Source organism: Physcomitrium patens, chromosome 25 (genome assembly GCF_059467195.1).
Source record: "Physcomitrium patens ecotype Gransden chromosome 25, ASM5946719v1, whole genome shotgun sequence".
NCBI lineage: Eukaryota > Viridiplantae > Streptophyta > Bryopsida > Funariales > Funariaceae > Physcomitrium > Physcomitrium patens.
This window is the reverse complement of record NC_143434.1, coordinates 10161047-10179990: the sequence shown is the minus strand read 5'-3', so window position 1 is coordinate 10179990 and position 18944 is coordinate 10161047. Positions and strand designations below refer to the sequence as shown.

The 18944-nt window shown below is 31.4% G+C and overlaps 1 protein-coding gene across 1 annotated transcript; it reads left to right on the top strand.

Moving 5' to 3' along the window:
• The first annotated feature begins 11708 nt into the window (after nt 1-11708).
• Nucleotides 11709-16310, top strand: LOC112277147 (uncharacterized protein At4g15545). Its single transcript, XM_024509169.3, has 9 exons — nt 11709-12109; nt 13210-13278; nt 13652-13711; nt 13999-14056; nt 14252-14362; nt 14788-15027; nt 15200-15245; nt 15411-15489; nt 15689-16310. Exons 1-9 carry the CDS (start codon nt 11807-11809, stop codon nt 15782-15784), a joined length of 1062 nt encoding a protein of 353 aa, XP_024364937.1. The 5' UTR covers nt 11709-11806; the 3' UTR covers nt 15785-16310.
• Nucleotides 16311-18944: the final 2634 nt, after the last annotated feature.

The following is an 18944-nucleotide window of genomic DNA, read 5'->3' as shown; positions in this document are numbered from 1 at the left end:
TATCTGTTCTATGATTGGATGGACTGAGAAAGATTTGGCTTAACTAAAACCAGTAAAAGTTTAGGGAACCTCGGAGTTTGTGCGGCAATTGGGAGATCAACAGAAGTTTGGTGTGATTGTCGAAAGATTTCTCAGACTCGGTTATGAATTTGACAAATATTAATTAAAACCAATTAGTTTAATTATTCTTTACTACAATATGTGTCAACATGTATATTTACAAATCACTTTTCCCCCTCTTCTTTCCAGTATACCAAATTTGATATATTAAAAGCTTTATTTGGTAAGCTTTGCACTCAATTTGCAATAAATGTCCCATTTGAAACTAGGTTTTATTGTAGACTACTCTATCTTTAACTTAACCCTTTCGGCATGGCCCAAATGAAAATGCTCTTAAAACTCATGTCACAAAAGAAAAAGTCTTACTGTGTATCAGTGTATGGATAAAGAATCGCAAGATAAGAAATGGACTTTTTCTTACAGGATGGGTGAAGTGCTTCTTTAAACACTCACTCTTACTCTCATCCCCCTCAAGCTGGCTTTTTCCAAAAGCCTTGAGGTAGTGGTGCAGTGATTGCAATCATTAGATATGGATTTGCAGTAGATAATGGAGAAAGAGACATCCATATCTAATGATTGCTTGTTGCTTGTGATCCATGAAGTCAAACATATTGTCACAATATCATCTAAATTGCTCCTCTATACTACATTTGCTATTTGATCTCTTTCATTTTTTGACATAATTTTATTTTTGTTTCACAATTTAGTTGACAAGTTTGTTTTATCAAGAACTTTTTGAGAAAAACTTATATTTTAAGATGTCACTTTCTTTGATATTGGGTATTATTTTTAGTACTAGTAAAGAATTAAAGGAAGCAATATCTAATGATACAATTAGTAAGCATTATGAAACATCAATTATCAAATCCGACCTAACAAGGTACATTGTAAAATGTCGCAATGATAATTACAAATAGAAACTCCATACATCACAATCTCAATAGATACGTACAAGTGATTTTATCATTCAAACATTTGTCTCTGAACATACATACATTGGCACTAAATATTTGGACAACCACCATGCTAGTATAAGTTGGATAATGGATAACATGAAAAATAAGTTGAAAGATGCACCACAATATAGAGCTACAGATATCCAAAAAGATATTTGATATAATGAGGGCATTATGATATCCTACTTCATGGCATGGCATAGAAGAGAAAAGGCTATTTCTAAGCTAATTGACTCCTATGAAGACAACTACAATAATCTGGAAGGATATTGTCATCATTTAAAAATAAAAAAATCCTATGAATTATACAAAATTGGAAGTTGATGAAAAAAATTACTTTCTTTGATTGTTTGTTGCCTTTAATGTAAGTTTACATGGTTAACTTGTCATTGGCTTTATTATCATGGCTAACTTGTCATTCACCTATAATACAAGTTGACAAGTTCACATGGTTAATTTGTCATTGTCCTTATTATCATGGCTAACTTGTCATTTACCTATAATACAAGTTGATAAGTTCACATTGTTAACTTATCATTGGCGTTGACAATATCCATTTGAAAAGAAAATATTGTGGAGTATTTCTTGCTACTACAACAATCAGTATAGAGGGGCAACTATTCTGTATTGCATTTAGTATTGTCAATGTTAAAAATGATGGCAATTAGTTGTAGTTCTTATAAAAACTAAAGATAGTAATTTAGTGTATTTCATGCACTGAATTACAAACTTTCAAAGTTTATATTTTTGTTTGATTGACAAAAAGGTCTTATTGATATTGTCAACTATACATTTCCAACATGCAAACATGTATTTTATATACACCATTTAATTAAAAACTTACAACAATAATTTAAAAATCCATTGCTTATACAACATCTTAGGTAGTAGCACGAGCACTGATTGTTCTTAATTTTAATATTGAATTGTCAAAAGTTTTGGTTGTATTTGAAGAAGATAGAAAATACTTAATGTGCACTAGACCACAATATTGGATATTGTCATAGTTTGACAAAATTTGATTTGATTACATGACTCCAAATATTTTAAAATCTCTAAATTCTTAGATTTTAGAAGCACATGAAATATCTTTAATTCTAATGTCAGAAATAATTTGTCAACAAATTATGGTATAATACAATGAGTAACATATTATTACAAATATAATTAAAAGACCATTATCAACTTGTATATAACAGCAAATTAAATGGTCAATGACATTTACACATGGCTATTACATCATTCTTGCATCAAATACTATTTTTGAATGTATGTTGGAGCAATTCTCTAATGTCTTGAATTTTTAAAACAACACATATACTTGTAATTAGTGGCAACTATTTGGAATCCCATACATACATATAATTAATATTGTGTTATTCATGCAACAATCAATTGCAGAGTACACTACTTACTTTTATACTATTCAAGCCTAGTGATCAATTTATGCAATAGCTATAACTTCCATACAATCAATCAAGTATTAGATAAAACCAAGTAACAACAAAATTGATGTAAGTTTAATCCCACCATCCTACACACAATATTCACTTGGCCATCCAAAGAAATGTTATATTTATATAAAGGATATGGAGACAACCAAAAGAATGTTTAGATGTAATCAATATGAGAATATTGGACATAATTTCTTAACTTGTAAAGAACCAATTTAATTGCATTGTTGAAATGTCACTTAATATAATATTTAAAGATGTCATATTTGAGAGAGATAATCATTATAAGGCTTACTTGTAACCTTATAAAACCCAACTTGGAAGCTTCATGGTTTTGAATCTAAATTTTATTAATCTCATTTCTTCTCTACATAGATTTGTATATAGTAAAATTTGCCCAAATTATCTAGTATACCTAACCTTATATGTCTCATTTATTAATTTTATCTAAAAATAGAAAAAAGATAAGTTCTTTATATTATTATTTTAAATAATAAGGCCTAGGTTTTTAAGAACATGTGCTAAAATTTTGACCATAATTTTAATCCTCTTTAAAATCTATACAATTGTAATTCAAGAAAGCTTGATATCATTGTAAAAATACTAAACTTCATTTTTCTATTATTATTATTATCATCATCAGTATTATGTATTAATACTTATATTTTAGTTATTTATTGAAATACCACTTTTTTTTTCTTTCAAACATATTTCATAAGGTATAATTTTTTTTGAAAATCTAATATGACATATGATTTTGAATTCATATGATATACAATAATACAATATATAAATTTAAAAATCTAATCTGATATATGAATATAATATTTATGATATAATATCATAGATATTTGAATTCAAAATTTATATATCAAATTGGTAGAATTGCAATAGTTTTTTAGGAAAATATAAATGAATAAAAGATACAATGGTATCTTATTAATAAATCTTTAATAATAATATTTTATTTTATTAAAAGCTGTTAGGGACATAGTCCTTAGAATCTTCTAGAGATAAGTTTCTAGAACCTTCTAGAGATAAGTTTCTAGAACCTTCTAGAAGCTTCTTAGTTGATGAAAGTTGCTTGAGAAGCTTCCTAAGTAGGAGTATATATTGGAATCTAGGTTGAAGAGTTCTTCAGTCTCGACAACACATCTCTTGGAGCTCTAGCTCACCTCTCTGGTGTTGTTCTTGTATTCATCTGATTAATCTAGTTCTTGTTAGTTCTTCTTGAACTTCTTGTTAGATCTCGAGCCTGTATTTCTGTGTCCATGACAATTTATCGAGATTGTACTCACCTCAGATATCAGAGCTAGTTTCTTCCTTGTTAGAGTGTGGATTACCTCTCTGCTTGAAGGTGTACTAGCATTTTAAAGGTTGTGGATTACCCTCCTCTAAATTGATACTTCTTTTGTTACAATATTGGAGTCTTATTCTTCTTGGAGAGAGTGGATTACTCCTTTTCTTGAAGCTCTTAAGGTATTTTAGAGGTTGTGGAGTACCCTCCTATAAACCAATATTCTCTTCTTGTAGAGTCATTTCTGTCCTTCTCTTAGAATGGCTAGAGGTCAAGACATTAGTATGACGAAAAGTTTGGAGTCCAAGTTGGATGCTATCATGAATGCCCTCCCTACGTTATCGCAAAGAACTGTAGAGATTGAAGGAGTCGTAGCAAGGCTTCATAATGATGGAGCATCTAGGATGGCACAATCTAGGTTGCACCAACCTCAAACTTCTGCACTTGGAGAAGCAACTTTACCTGAGGTTCGACAAGCACCGTTGGTTCTACAACACAAGGAGCCCCGAATTAGCCTTTTGGACAAGTTTGATGGTATGTGTTCCAAGTTTTGAGGATTTGTCAATCAAATCAGGTTGATAATAGTTTTACAGTCCGAACGCTATCCAACGGAGGAGTCATGTGTTGGGCTTGTTGGATCCTTACTTACAAGACAAGCTCTATCATGGTTTGCTCCTTTGTTTGAGAAATGACCGTCCATACTAAACAACTTTGAAATCTTTTTGGAGGCATTAACGGAAGCATTTGGTGAACACGACAAGGTTCGATAGGCTACAACAAAGATCCGGTCATTAAGACAAGGGATGCGCTCTACATCAGTCTATGCATTGAATTTCAGGCAATTAGCATGCGACATCAATTGGGACAAAAAAGCATGGATGAGTCAATTCTATTGGGGTTTAAGAGATGATGTGAAAGATTTGCTGTTAATTCTTCCTGATCCGCGAATGCTCAATGAAGCTATTAGCCAAGCTGTGAAGTGCAATAACTGCCTATTCCAATGTCGCCAAGACCAATGCTCAAGACAACATACGGTTTGCCACGCCCCAACTATATCGACAAGTAGCATGAATTCACATTCAGAGGTAGAAGACATGTAAATTGATGCGGTACATGTCAAATTCCTTACTCTAGAAGAAAAAAAGTGGAGTATGGAGGAAGGTCTATGCTTGTATTGTAGTGAAGAAGGCCACAAAGTTGGAAATTGCCCCAAGAAGCAAAATCGATGGATTGTCAGGACCTGGGGCACGTTTGTTCAAGAAAACGAGGATGCCCAGCTACAATAAGAACCGTGCAGCTGGACACTGAAATATCGCAACAACAACTAGGTTCCTTTCTTTCCGCTCAATCTGCCCTTTGTTTTACAATCCCTTTGTTTATTGGCCCTCAAAAACTGAGAACCTTAGCATTATTAGATTCAGGAGCATCTGCTTGTTTCTTAGACGAAGAATTTGCGAAGCGTCATAAGATCTCTTTAGTACAAAAATCCAAACCTGTTCACGTTGAGGTCATAGATGGGCGACCTTTATTGTCTGGTAGTGTCACCCATGAATCAGAACCTATAAAAGTGACGTTTAAGGGCCATAGTAGTCATATTATTTTTAATATTATTAGAACTCCATCAAATCCTATTATTCTTGGTCTTTCCTGGTTGAAAAATCATAACCCATCCATAGATTGGAGGTTGTGGAAGATGACCTTTCCCACAAAACCACCCAAGAGCAAGCCTAGTAGAAAACCCCGAATAGAGAAATCCTTATTCATTGGAGCAAGAGCGTTTATAAGATCGTTCAAGGAAGGTACATCGTTTGTCATTTGTTGCCAATTTTTTAGGAAAATATAAATGAATAAAAGATACAATGGTATCTTAATAATAAATCTTTAATAATAATATTTTATTTTATTAAAAGCTGTTAGGGACATAGTCCTTAGAACCTTCTAGAAACAAGTTTTTAGAACCTTCTAGAAGCAAGTCTCTGGAACCTTCTAAAAGCTTCCTAGTTAATGGAAGTTACTTGAGAAGCTTCCTAAATAGGAGTATATATTGGAATCTAGGCTGAAGAGTTCTTCAATCTCGACAACACATCTCTTGGAGCTCTAGTTCACCTCTCTGGTGTTGTTCTTATATTCATCTGATTAATCTAGTTCTTGCTAGTTCTTCTTGAACTTCTTCTTAGATCTCGAGCTTGTATTTCTGTGTCCATGACAAAAGCATTGTGTAGAATTTTTTAGAATTTTTTATTAATATCAATTATCATAAAAAAAATATTTAATATTTCTTCTTTTATAAAGATGAAGTTATAAATACTATATAAAAATCATCTTCAACTTTTTTAGAAGTTTTGTATGTATTAACTCTTCATTTGATTTTAATATTATTTCATAGTAAAATAAAACTATACTTGATTTTCTACCATTTTAAATTTTAGCCAATACATATTTATTTTTTAAAACTATTATACACATGCATATATATATATATATATATATATATATGATTTTATTTTATATTTTATTCTATTATAAAATTACAAGTTAATTCAATTGAAAATTTGATAGCGTGCAAGTTACAAGAAATTCAAAATAAAGATGATATGTGGTTAAACCATGGATTTTATGTCTTGCATGGTGTGTATGGGACTTCTTATTTTACATTATATAAAAGAGTAGTTTCAAGAGTATAACATGGAAATGTGATGAACTATTATTATTATTATTATTTTAATACTTATAAAAAATTGTGGTACTCAATGTTACTCACAGAACATTACAACAATCATAAATATTCTTTGATTTGCACATGCACTTAGTTATTCAATTTATTCATATCACATATTAACAATTTCATTAAATTCTATTTCACACACTCAAAAATAAAATTGATGAAAAATTACATTTCAAAATTTACATATATTGATAGAGTTGTGAGAAGATGGCATTATGAGAGGGATGTTGTTCTGATCAAATCCACTTTGGGCAGGGGTGGAGTGTGGGACAATTACAGTTGCAAAGCCAATGTAATGTAAGCATGAGAGCATTAACAAATATTATTTTTTGTTTAATGATTCATTTTTTCAAATGTAATACACTAAAGTCAACCATATTCATTGAGTTTTAAGAATACAAAGTCAAATGCAAAATATTTAGCAATTATTAGGGAACATTAGGACTGGAGTGTATGTTTCTATAAAAACTTTAAAATAAAAATATTAAAATATATATAGTATGAATATTTTTTTATTCCATGAATATTTTATAAAATATATTATTAATAATTGTAATAAATATCTTATTGAGTCTGAAATGACTTTTGATGAAACCATGTTAAAAGTTGAAAATCAAATTACTATTGTATACTTCAAGTTGAATTTAGCATTTCTCAATCAATGAAACATTCTCTTAAATTAGTAAAATTGATGTATTGTACAATCTTACTTTTGTATTTGGGAATAGGAAGTACTTCCAACACTAGGAATAATCAAATCACCCACACTCAATCAATATATAAACATCAATCAAAATCACATTCTTTTAAAATCCAACAATGCAAAAACATAACCTCGTCAACAATCAGTCCTTATCTAAATATCCTTTGTAAATAGTATCAAGCAATTCAAGACCTGAACACTTCTCAAAAAAGATTCAAAATTTATGTATATTGATAGTATTGTGAGAAGATGGCATTGTGAAAGGCATGTTGTTATGATCAAATCCACTTCAAGTGGTGGTGGAGTGTGGGACTGCTATAGGTGCGGGGCCAATGTACTATAAGCATGAATGCTAGGCAACTTTTCCACACTACCAAGCAGCTGTAGCTGCAGCATCAACATATTTTTCAGGCAAAATCAAGGAAAGAAGAGGAGTGCCGTGCCAAAGTGTGCAGCATGCGCTTTGGGCTTAGTTCAAACTATAATAAAAACTATATTTTATAGTTTATTAAGATCAAAGGTATGTTAGATATTATCACTTTTGTGAGGGGCAAATTTGCTATTATCAAAATAAATTGATATTCTTGATATATCAACAAACACCAATGGCATTTATGAATTTTTTCCTTTATTTTAAATTCATTATAATTATTATATATTTCATAATTTAAAAATTGAAGTATTTTATTTAATATAATATTTTTTAATTGATATAATAAAGATTTTAAAAAAATTGAAAGAATACAAATTTTGTTATAGTTAATAATTATAAACTAATTAGATTTAATACACTCTATAAATTCAATCTTCATGTTTATGTCAAATCTCCAACTAACTTATTTAGATGCAATAAAGCGCATTTTATATTATGTCAAAAAAATAATACACTTTGGATAAAAATTACAAACAAAAAAAAACATGACTATTAAAGGCTACACCAATAAAAATTATATAACTTGTTCTAACACTTGACACTTTGCAAAGGATTATAGCTTCTTCATTGTAAGTTCTACAATGATATAGCAAAGTAAGAAGAAAAAAATCGTCACCAAAAGCTTTATTAAGTCAAAATAGATCAATCTTCTAGATGGCACCTTAGAAGCAATTTAGATTAAAAAATTCTTACAAATATCAATATTTATTCATTCTAAAAGCCTACCTTTACTATCAATAATATAAGCTTTGATATCAAACACTCTTTTAGTTAACTATGATAATTATTTTGTAAATAAATTAAAAAAAATCTAATATTTTATACAAAAATAAAATATATAAAAGTGCATCATTATTTTATACGAAAAAGAATTTTCAACAAAAAAATAATATCAAATTATATTTAAATAGATCTTAAACATATATCCATCTTTGTAAAACCTCTTTTTTAAATATATTTTTTAATTATATAGAGGGACATTAGGAATAATAATTATTTAATTTATTTAAAAATTCTTAAGGCTAAGATCCGTAATAGCATCTTTGTAATGCCTAAAATACTTAGACATAGTTTCTTTAAAATATTCAACATATTTCTTATATTTTTTTTAATAGAAAAAAATGCCAATAAAAAATCTTATTCAAAGAACATAATACATAAATGTTTTTCAAGGACATGAATCATAAACAAAAAAAAAATCAATATATTTTTATATCACTATAAAAAAATAGATATTTATCTAAAAATAGTATAATATTAAAACTAACATAATTATTATCTAAAACAAAAAGATTAGAGATTCTTGAAATAAGGCTAAGAAAAAAAAAAGGCTTTGAAAAGAATAAAGAAAGTTTCATTCTTGCCTCCATATATACTATCTAATCATGAGATACATAATAATGTTCTATAAGGCCTCAGACATGTATCCAACTTGGAAAATAAGTTATCAAAATGTGCACTATGTGGCCAATTTGTTGGCCCAATTTTCAACCTACCAATCACCTACAAACATGTATCAGGTTAAATCCACACCTATGAAGCTTTTAAAAAGCTTTTTCATAAGTTATTATCAAATTTTTTTACTTCTACTTATTTCAATTCAATTGTTTTATTATATATATATATATATATATATATATATATGACATTGTCACAAACATATTTATCTATCTAGATAAGAAATATTAGATAGAAAATAAATGTAGGTATATTTGATAATATCTTGTAGTGAAGCTTCTAAAAAACTTTATAGATGCAAATTTGACTTTATATATTTTTGTTAATAGTTGGTAGGTTGAAATCTTAACCAACAAATTAGCTATGTGCTGCATATATTAGTGGCTTGTGGTACATGTTGACCATATGGCAAACATAGAAGAAACTTGTTTTATAAGTTTAAGTTAGAGGTCTATAAAATGTTGTCATGTAGCTCTTAATTAGATATTATACATTGAGACAAGAGTGTAGCCTTCTTCATTCTTATCAACACCTTTCTTGTTCTTTGTTTAGTTTTAATAGTCTCTAGTTTTCTTGTCTTTGGTAATAGCTATTTTAGTTCTAATATCATACTACTGTTTGTGATTCATGTCCTTGTCACTTTGCCTTTTAGATGTAAAGAATTAAGTAGTTTAATGTACTTTTATCACTTTATTAATATAATGAATATATTCCATATTTATTTTAGCAAAAAAATTAAAAAAAACTATAGTAATATCATTCCTTTAATTATGCAATCAATCTTTTAAATCTGCACTACTAATTTTATGAATATATATATTTTTATATATATATATATATAAATAAAATAATAATTTAATTTTTTTTAAAGAATATTAGTAAAAAAAATAAATTATATTAAATATTATATTAAGATTATATAGATAAAATAATAAAAATTATTTAATATTTATTAGAATCTTTTTAATAATTTTTTTTTATATTAAAACTAAAATTAATAATAAAAATTATTGACTAAAAGTTATGAAAGTTGTTTATTTTATTGCTTTAAAAAAAGACATAAAAATTAGAGCATAAAATAGTACTAATAATTCTACAAGTAATATCTAAAAATATTTGTGTGAATTTATATAAATAAATCATTAATAAGTCCTAATATATAATAGCACATATAGATTGCTTGATAATTCCACAAGAAATGACATACATCCATTGCTAAATTATTCCACATGAAATAAGAGTAAAGGTTTAAATAATTAATATTAATAGAAGAAATAGATTGCTTATTGGTTTTATAATAAGTGATGCCTAGAGATGGTCAAGTAATTATATAAAAAGTAATACATATAAACTATTGAATATTTTCTAAAATTTTATTAAAAAATATATTATCTTAATTTTTTTAAAGGTATGTATTTAAAAAAATACATATTCTATATAAATTAGAATTAATTTTTAATCTATTTTAAATTTTTAATATCTTTATTTATAAAAATCTTATAATTATGTACTATAATCATTAAAAAAACCAATGAGGTAAATAAAAGTTAAAAAATAAAATGACATGACATGAAAAAGAACAAACATTTTTAGAAGAAAAAACTACAATTGAAGCTCAATATGAAATTAACTAGATATGTTTTAATACAACATTTATAAATTTATATATTTCTAAATAAATATAGTTTAGAAGTAAAAATATAAATAGTGTATTTTTTTCAATATTAAATTAAAATAAGAAAACATGAACCTAAGATTAATTTCTAAAAGTCTCTTGATTAGAATATATATATATATATATATATATATATATATATATATATTATTTATTTTAAATTGAATATCAATATAATTTTTTTAGCATTATTAAATTTGAGTTCTTTGTAAAAATAATATATGTATAAATAAAAATGTAAAAACCTAAAACTAAAGAATAAGAGCCAAAACTTCAAATTCCTATTTAAAAGGAATACAAGACTGCACAAGTGTTGTAATAATAGACTTTAGTTCCATACCTTAATATAAGTGTTTAATTGAAAACTCAAAATATAAGTAACATAAGCAAAACACCAAAAGATTTAAATCTCAAAGTATGTAAAATTTGATGTCAATATGTAAAATAATGTTATAAACAAAATTAAATTGTTGATTTATAATTATTATCCAAACAACAAAACACACGAAAAAATTATTAAAAAAAGTTACTCTGTAGAATCTATATATATATATATATATATATATATTATCAATAAAATTTATTTTTCTGTGGCTCATCAAATTGGATATGAACTCAATAATCAACTCCGACTTTCAACATATTACATTTCAACTTTTTGCCCAACAATTAAGAATTGTAAAAGGATCTCAATCTGGCTCATTTCACCATCTGAATCTGAATTGCATTACAACACCCCCAAGGGATGAAAAACAAGAAAGTTCAGTTACATATTAACAAAATGGATATAATAAGTTTAATCATTTCAAATGTTTTTAAAAAACGAATACAGAGCGAGGAGGGCACTACTCTCGCGCCCGCCCCATTAGGGCACGGGTGGGGACGGGGCCCGGTGGCCCGGCCCGGCCCTTCCTCCCTCTCTCACTGCCGTGAAGCTCTTACGCACCATTTACTCCTTCAACGCCTGCGCGAGCTCGTCGTCGTCGTGGTGGTGCTAGTGGTGGTGGTCCTGGTGCGAGGTTAGGGTGTGAGGAGGGGAGTGGGGATGAGCAAGAGCGGGAGTCCCTACGCGGGTGCCATGAGCAATGGCGCTGGCGAATTCGAGCTTCCGCAGGAGATGCTGGCTGTGTTGCCTTCCGATCCCTACGAGCAGCTCGATGTGGCCAGGCGGATTACTGCCATGGCGGTCGCGGCCCGAGTTTCGAAGCTGGAAAGCGAGACGGGGAAGCTGCGCCAGAAGCTGGCGGAGAAGGAGCACCTGACTTATGGTTTGCAGGAGCGCGTTGTGGAGGCGGAGAATACCTTGCAGGAGACCAGCTCCAGGCTGTCGCACGCTTTGGATGAGCAGGTCGGTTGACTGTTTTTCCCTTTATGAGGAATTTGGATGGCTGGATTGCGATCCTTGCGTGGTGATGTGGATTGGTTTCCTTTTGAATTTTGAAATTCCGGAAGTGGAGTGTGAGACTTGGTCCTTGGGATTTTTCTCATAGCTGCCAATGTGCTCGTGGCTGATGGCTGCGTTGAGCAAGTGAATGTGGCGGTGAACCTGTTTTCATCACATTATTTTGTGATTAAGTCCAAATTGAGATCGGCATTTCCCTTTTTGTTGCACTCGCAAGGATCCGCTTGTCCTATTATCCTCATTTCAAGTTGGTACATTCAGTGGTCATCAAGGTCAGCTGGCACAAGCTCTGGCACTCTTTCGGTTTGGCGAATTCGCGTTTCGCTTACTTTGTTTTTGGAGTGAAAATACTCTTAGAACTCGTTCGACATCTATGCGGATTGAGTTTTTTCATTGTCATTTAATAGTCTCGATTACATACCTTAGCATGTCCGGTCGGTAGAACCTATGCTGTGAAAATCTACACATGGATTGCAGTCCTCGTAGCATACCATTATCCACCTGTTAGCACCTGTGCTCTCGATCGTTAGACAGTCCCATGTTTTGTGCTTCCTTTACTGCTAAGACGGTTGCAATGTATTAAGTACGTAACGATATATTTATACATACATACATACATACATTTTTTTCTGGCCTTGATGTGTTCTGACATGAGGTTGTTTTAAAAAGCATTAAATTTGTACCCTCGTCATGCAACTGATTTTTAAATTTAAGGCAGTAGCTTTTAGGTTCTGACAATCGCGGTGCAATCCCATCGTGCTTCAGATAGTCTTTAGCTACCTTCTCCATTTCATTTTAGTAACTGAAAAGGATTTATGTTTTTGATTTCCAAATAACTGCTTTTGTTTATGGACCTTTCTTTGGGCCTAAATACTTACTTTTACAGGCAGCCTTTTAGAGCATATAATAGGGTCACCTCCATCCAGCAGTCTAGGGACATTCTGTTAATTTACGGTTTCTCCAGGTTTTCTCTGCTGCAGCGTCTAGATGGTGGTCCTTTTACATCTCTCATTCTGTGAACTACTGTTTTATGTTTGTTTTGACAGACCAAGCTAGCAAATGAGAAAAATGCTTTGGCAGCTCAAGTGAAAAAGCTGATGAGAGATGTTGCGAAGGTACGTTGGATGTTATCTCGCCGAATTTTTGGCTAGAATCTGGCTGGTCTGAACCCTAATTCTAAGTTACAAGTGCACGAACATATTTGTTTTTCTGAGTTAACAAGTAGCATCCTTCTTTGTTTCAATCTCAAATAACCTATGAGGGTTCTGGATTCAATGTACGATCGTGTACATTTTCTTTCACGATAGAATATTGAACCAATCAGCATGAATGTATTTGTTTAGCTGCTTCTTACTTCAGAACGTTTTCACATGCTTTTATCTCTGAAAGCATTCGAGACGGAGGTTTTCGAGATCTTTCATGTGCCTGTGTGACTTTGACAGTATTCTGCGTTTTATGTTTTTGATCTGCTTTCGTTATATCCTGCAGCTGGAGACATTTAAGCGCACACTTATGCAATCTCTTCAAGAAGATGACGACCATCCTTACGTAAGTATCTAACCTAGTCTTCAATCATTCTCTTTACTAAATATGGTGAGAGAGGAAGATGAGAGGTTCTCTTTTCGATGGACATCGTTTGGTTTATACTCTTTAGATAATTGTCAATTTCTTTCGAGTGTCAATTTTACACTTTTGTCTTCGAGTAGCGTCCGAGCCTGGTTAAATCAGTAGCATGTTAGATTGCTGTTGAATTTCGCTATGTAAGGGAATCCACTGTCTTCGAGCTAGGTCAGCCAGATTCACTTTGAAACGCGCTCTGGTTTTCATATCTTCAGGGTGAAGGCGGTGATAAGCGAGGTGCAAATTCAAATCTGGCACTAAGGAGAGCATCTCGTGAGTTTCTACATCCTTTTGGAAGTTGCATAGTTGTGCATGATAGATTGAGATGAGTATTCCTAGATGAGTATTTCATATACTGAGATAAGATTATGTAAGACTAGCTATGCTTTCTGAAAACGACATATTTCGTCAGAGTAGAGTAGAGGATTGGAGTTATGTTTACACTAATTTTGAATAATGTGTTTGCAGAAGCTGAATCTACCGTAAGCAGAGCTCAGCTTCTGGATGACGATGGTCAATCAGCTAAATCTTTTAGTACAAGTTCCTCCGGAACCACTGAAGAGCGCGGTTATCGAGAAGGTGCTTGTAAATTCGTTCACCTAATTAGCAGTAGTTTGTAATTCTAATGGTTGTCTGAGATTTCGAAGTTGATTAATTAATTTTAACAAAACGAACTATTGAGAGGTCAAATGCTGGTTTGAGATTTTTGATCAAAGTTTACCTACAAATCTATCCCAAGTCGTTCTTAGAATCCGTCAGCCGTTTACAGGCTAAGCTTTGCTCACTGCGTAATATGCTACCTTGTATAATGACTAGTTTGATTCATGCAATGGCCTGTAGTATTGCCAGTTTTGTAAGTTTCTGATGATCTGATATTGCCATTTGTGAGCTCCGCTTTTGCACCTGGTTCGCTTCAGTACAGCTCGAGAGATTAGGTTGTGAAGTTTTGTGGCCAAGACTACAAAAAGAGTGACGTCTCTGTCATATTTCTTTTGAAATCACAGGGGCAGCATTGAAGCCACCCACCCGTTATCAAAGTTCTGCTCATAATTCTGCCCGAGGTACACCGCATTTGAGCCCAAAGTTGACTCCTAGTGGATCACCTAGAGGATCTGGAAGGACTTCACCACGGAGGAGCATGAGTTTGACTGACAACTCTCACAGAATCTCACTCCCATCATCGAAACCCACCAGCCAGTCCACGACTGCCCCAAACTCCCCACCGAGTCACGGCTCCGATCCATGTAATTACTTTCCTTAACTTCTAATATTACTTTAGAAAACTTCCCAAAATGTGGTGTGATCGCCTGTTCCGTCTGACTGAAATATTTCCTTGCCTCAGTGACAATATACTTTCTTCATGAAAAAGAGAACTGAATTGTGTTTTAAAACTCATCGTTACATCGCTTGTGGCAGCTCGGACACCCCGAGTAGATGGGAAAGATTTCTTCCGTCAGGCTAGGTACCTCTCTTTCCAAGTCTCCAATGTTGTCTCTTACATGGTTATAATGGCTCGCTGCTTCTCCTCCAATTAAGCCAATGTGGCTTTTGTGCATGCATTCTAGTTTGGGCTTTTCGTCGATTGTTGTACCCTGATCCGAAAGTTGTGATTGTGTAATGGGTGCAGGAATCGTTTGTCATATGAGCAATTTAGTGCCTTCTTAGCTAACATCAAGGAACTCAATGCCCATCGGCAGACACGAGAGGTAAGCTGTTCCCTTTGTTGCAAAGTTTGATAATTTACCAAATTTGTATGTTTTATGGGTGATATTTAATATCCTAGTATTTAAATAGTTATAAATACTATATTAATCCTGATTATTCGTGTCACTCCTAGAGGATCTTGTTTATGTTTGGTTTCCTCAGAATTGATCGATCATGATTTCCATGTTCTTACCTATGCAGGAGACGCTTAGGAAAGCGGAGGAAACTTTTGGTCCAGAAAACAAAGACTTATATGCTGCCTTTGATGGACTCCTGAGCCGCCATCTTCCGTCGTAGGAATCCTACCTGTTCGATGTCTTCAGAGGCATGCTTTCTGTTTTGATAGTACTAAAGGTTATTCAAAAGCCTGCTGAAATTCTAATGATCACATCATACTCTAAGGTGAAGAACTTGATTTGCACCAAAGGTTTCGAGTTGTAGTAAGCTGGTATGTTATATCATTTGCACCAAGGTGCACAAGATACGTGGGAAGTCGCTAGCTGCCCGTCCTCTGTCCATCCAGCTTATGGTCTCAGCGAGTTGGTTTGGTAAGGTTCTTGTATACATGTCGTGGAAGGTTTTGTTCCTGGAACAGGCTGGAAGTTTTTTTAGCAGCATTTTTTCTCCTCATTGAGATAGTTGTTAGCCTCTAATACCATCGTTGGCAGGCTAGCTAATCAGAAGTTTACATCTGTTATTTTAGATTTTGGTTCCTAGCCCATTTCAGGACTGACACCTCTGGTTTCAGTTCTGGGTGTACTGTACTCCCCTTGTTCCGGAAACCAAAATGAAGTCTCTATTTGGGGACCTTAGCTTGAAATGATATGTTCCTGAAGGTTGATGCTGAGGATGCTACTTTTGGTTTTGTCAATCTTATTCTGATTCCTCATGTTAAGTGTCACAAATTTGAAGATATATATATATATATATATATATATATATATTAACATATGTATGTGTGTGTCCAAGACAAGCCTAATTTAAAACCAGTGTTTTTCACGTAAACTTACACAAATGTGGTTATGAGTTTATTTGAGATAGTCTATTAAAGTTTTTTTCTTGCTTGGATGATTTTAGGAATTATGAGACTTGTCAAGTTAGAGAATTTCTTTTTGGGAGCTAATGTCTTTTTTTCCTTTGAAATATGTTGAAATATCAAGAATACTCTTATATTCTTGATATTAGCAAATCTATCCCTCTTTTTTGTGATAGTATCAAATCTATTCATCAACTCGATATCACAACTATTTTTTTTAAGTACAACTAAGATCCAACCTATATGTTGTAGAGAAATTGGTAGACCATCTTTGGCACATTTTGGCATAGTATGCCTCCTTGTGCCACATAGACTACGGCGTGGCCATTTTTGAGGCCATTTGACAAAGTGCATGTTTACCATGATAGCAATGTTGACTTCACTATTCAAGAAAGCTCACCAAGTTAGACATAGTTTTTGACATTGAAGAAACTTGTGGTTAGATGATTTGAAACGTCTCATTTTTTTTGCCTACTTTTGCACAAGAATCCCAACATTTGAATGCACATGATAAAACTCTTCTTATGGACTACAATAATATCTTTCTTAACTATTGTTTCTTTTACTTGTAATATTCTATTTTAAAGTTCCAAGCCATAAACTCAACTCACAAAATTCACCTATTGGCTTTTCTCACCTACAAAGGACAAAGAAGTACACCAAGACATTGCAAAGTTTATTAATCACTTTTGCTCTTATCGGTTTAAATTTTAGAATCCAATCCTATTGTAGCATCATGAATGGATCACCTTAAGAATGAGCAAGGACTGGTTTTTTTCAATTGTAGACTTAACCTGCTTTGCATTTGCAATAACTTTATTGAGTTGCTAATACACTAGTTGCATTAGCATCATGTTCTCCTAAACCGGCCCGTAATGTGCTTGCCTCAATCTAGAATAGATAGTGATTGAATTGCGTTCATCTTAGCATGCAGACGGTAAAAATTATAAAGTAATATAGATTGAAGTTAATACTCATTCATAGCTTGACTTTGTAGCCTTTACACTAACTACTAAGTCACAATTATGCAATAAAAATGATTAGAGGATTCATTGAATCAATCTTAATACCATGATGGTATTCACCAAATTTTGAAGCAATAAGCTTGGCATAGCCATTACTACCCAACAATAGTTCAATGTGCCAAAAATGCCAAAGATGATCTGCCAATTTCTTTGCAGCATACAAGTTGGGCCTTAGTTGTACTTAGAAAGGAATAGTTGTCATACCTTATCATATTGAAGTGTAGATATGATATTACTACAAAAATAAGGAATATATTTGATATTACCACAAAAGTGACAGGGAGATTTTCTATTGTCAAGAATACATGAGTATATACATATATATATATATATATATATATTATATGGCATGAAGAGTAAATTAAATGCAATTTCCAAGTGAATTTGGATTTTTATAATTTGAATTTTATAGAATTGAATCTTTGAAAAAAAATAAATTTGAATACAAATAAATACAGAGTGTTGATAATATCACTATATTTTATATTTATTAAATTTTATTTTTTAAATTTTTTATTAAAATAAAATTTATCTTCTATAAATTTTTTTTTAAAAAAAAATATTGAAAGTAATAATAGAAATTTTAATTGAAATAAATAAATAAATAAATAAATACATCTAATGGATGGTGGATTATAGTGGCAATAGCAAAAATTATAGTAGTATTAGCAATATCTTAAATTTATTGAGTTTATTGGATATAGTTGAAATCTATATCAATTCAAAATAAAAAATGACTAGTACCTACAAATCTTGTAAGTTTTGTGAAAAAACATGAAGAAATACATTATTAAGTTAAAAGCTTAATTATGTGAATATAAATAAATTCACTACCTAACCAAAGAAGATTCAAGAGAACTAACTACATGAAGTGAGTTTTAACTTTGGACTCTTATAATACAAGTCCATAGTCTAATAGCAAGGACTTTCTAGTGCAAACATACTTACAACTAGTTTACCACCAAGATCTATTTGATTTAGGGATAATTGTCTTATTTGGCTATTTAAGACTATATGGTAGTACCATCAACTTATCGCAGCTTCAAGTTGTTAATTGCTCATAATTAAGTATCAATTGTCTTCATAGTAGTCATATGCATAATATCTAATAGGAATTATACATGTATATAAGCACTTTCTTAATACTCCTATTTAATGAAAAATTAGATCAATATTATTTTATGATTTCTATCATCTTCTTAAAATTTATAATGCATCTAATAAATTCAGCCTCTAATAAAAATATCTGCAATCATGTCCTAAGTTCTACAAAATAATAAATCAATCTTGTCATTTTTAATCTTCTTATGAACAACATAATATTGAATTGGAACATGCTTAGTATAAGTATAGAATGTTAGATTTTTTAAAAAAAAAAGTACAATTTTGGTTAACA

Coding starts and splice junctions, on each gene's coding strand:
- LOC112277147 (XM_024509169.3), top strand. CDS start 11,807: ATGAGCAAGAGCGGGAGTCCCTACGCGGGTGCCATGAGCAATGGCGCT. Junction 13,279..13,651: donor TGATGAGAGATGTTGCGAAG/GTACGTTGGATG, acceptor TATATCCTGCAG/CTGGAGACATTTAAGCGCAC. Junction 15,246..15,410: donor GATTTCTTCCGTCAGGCTAG/GTACCTCTCTTT, acceptor TAATGGGTGCAG/GAATCGTTTGTCATATGAGC.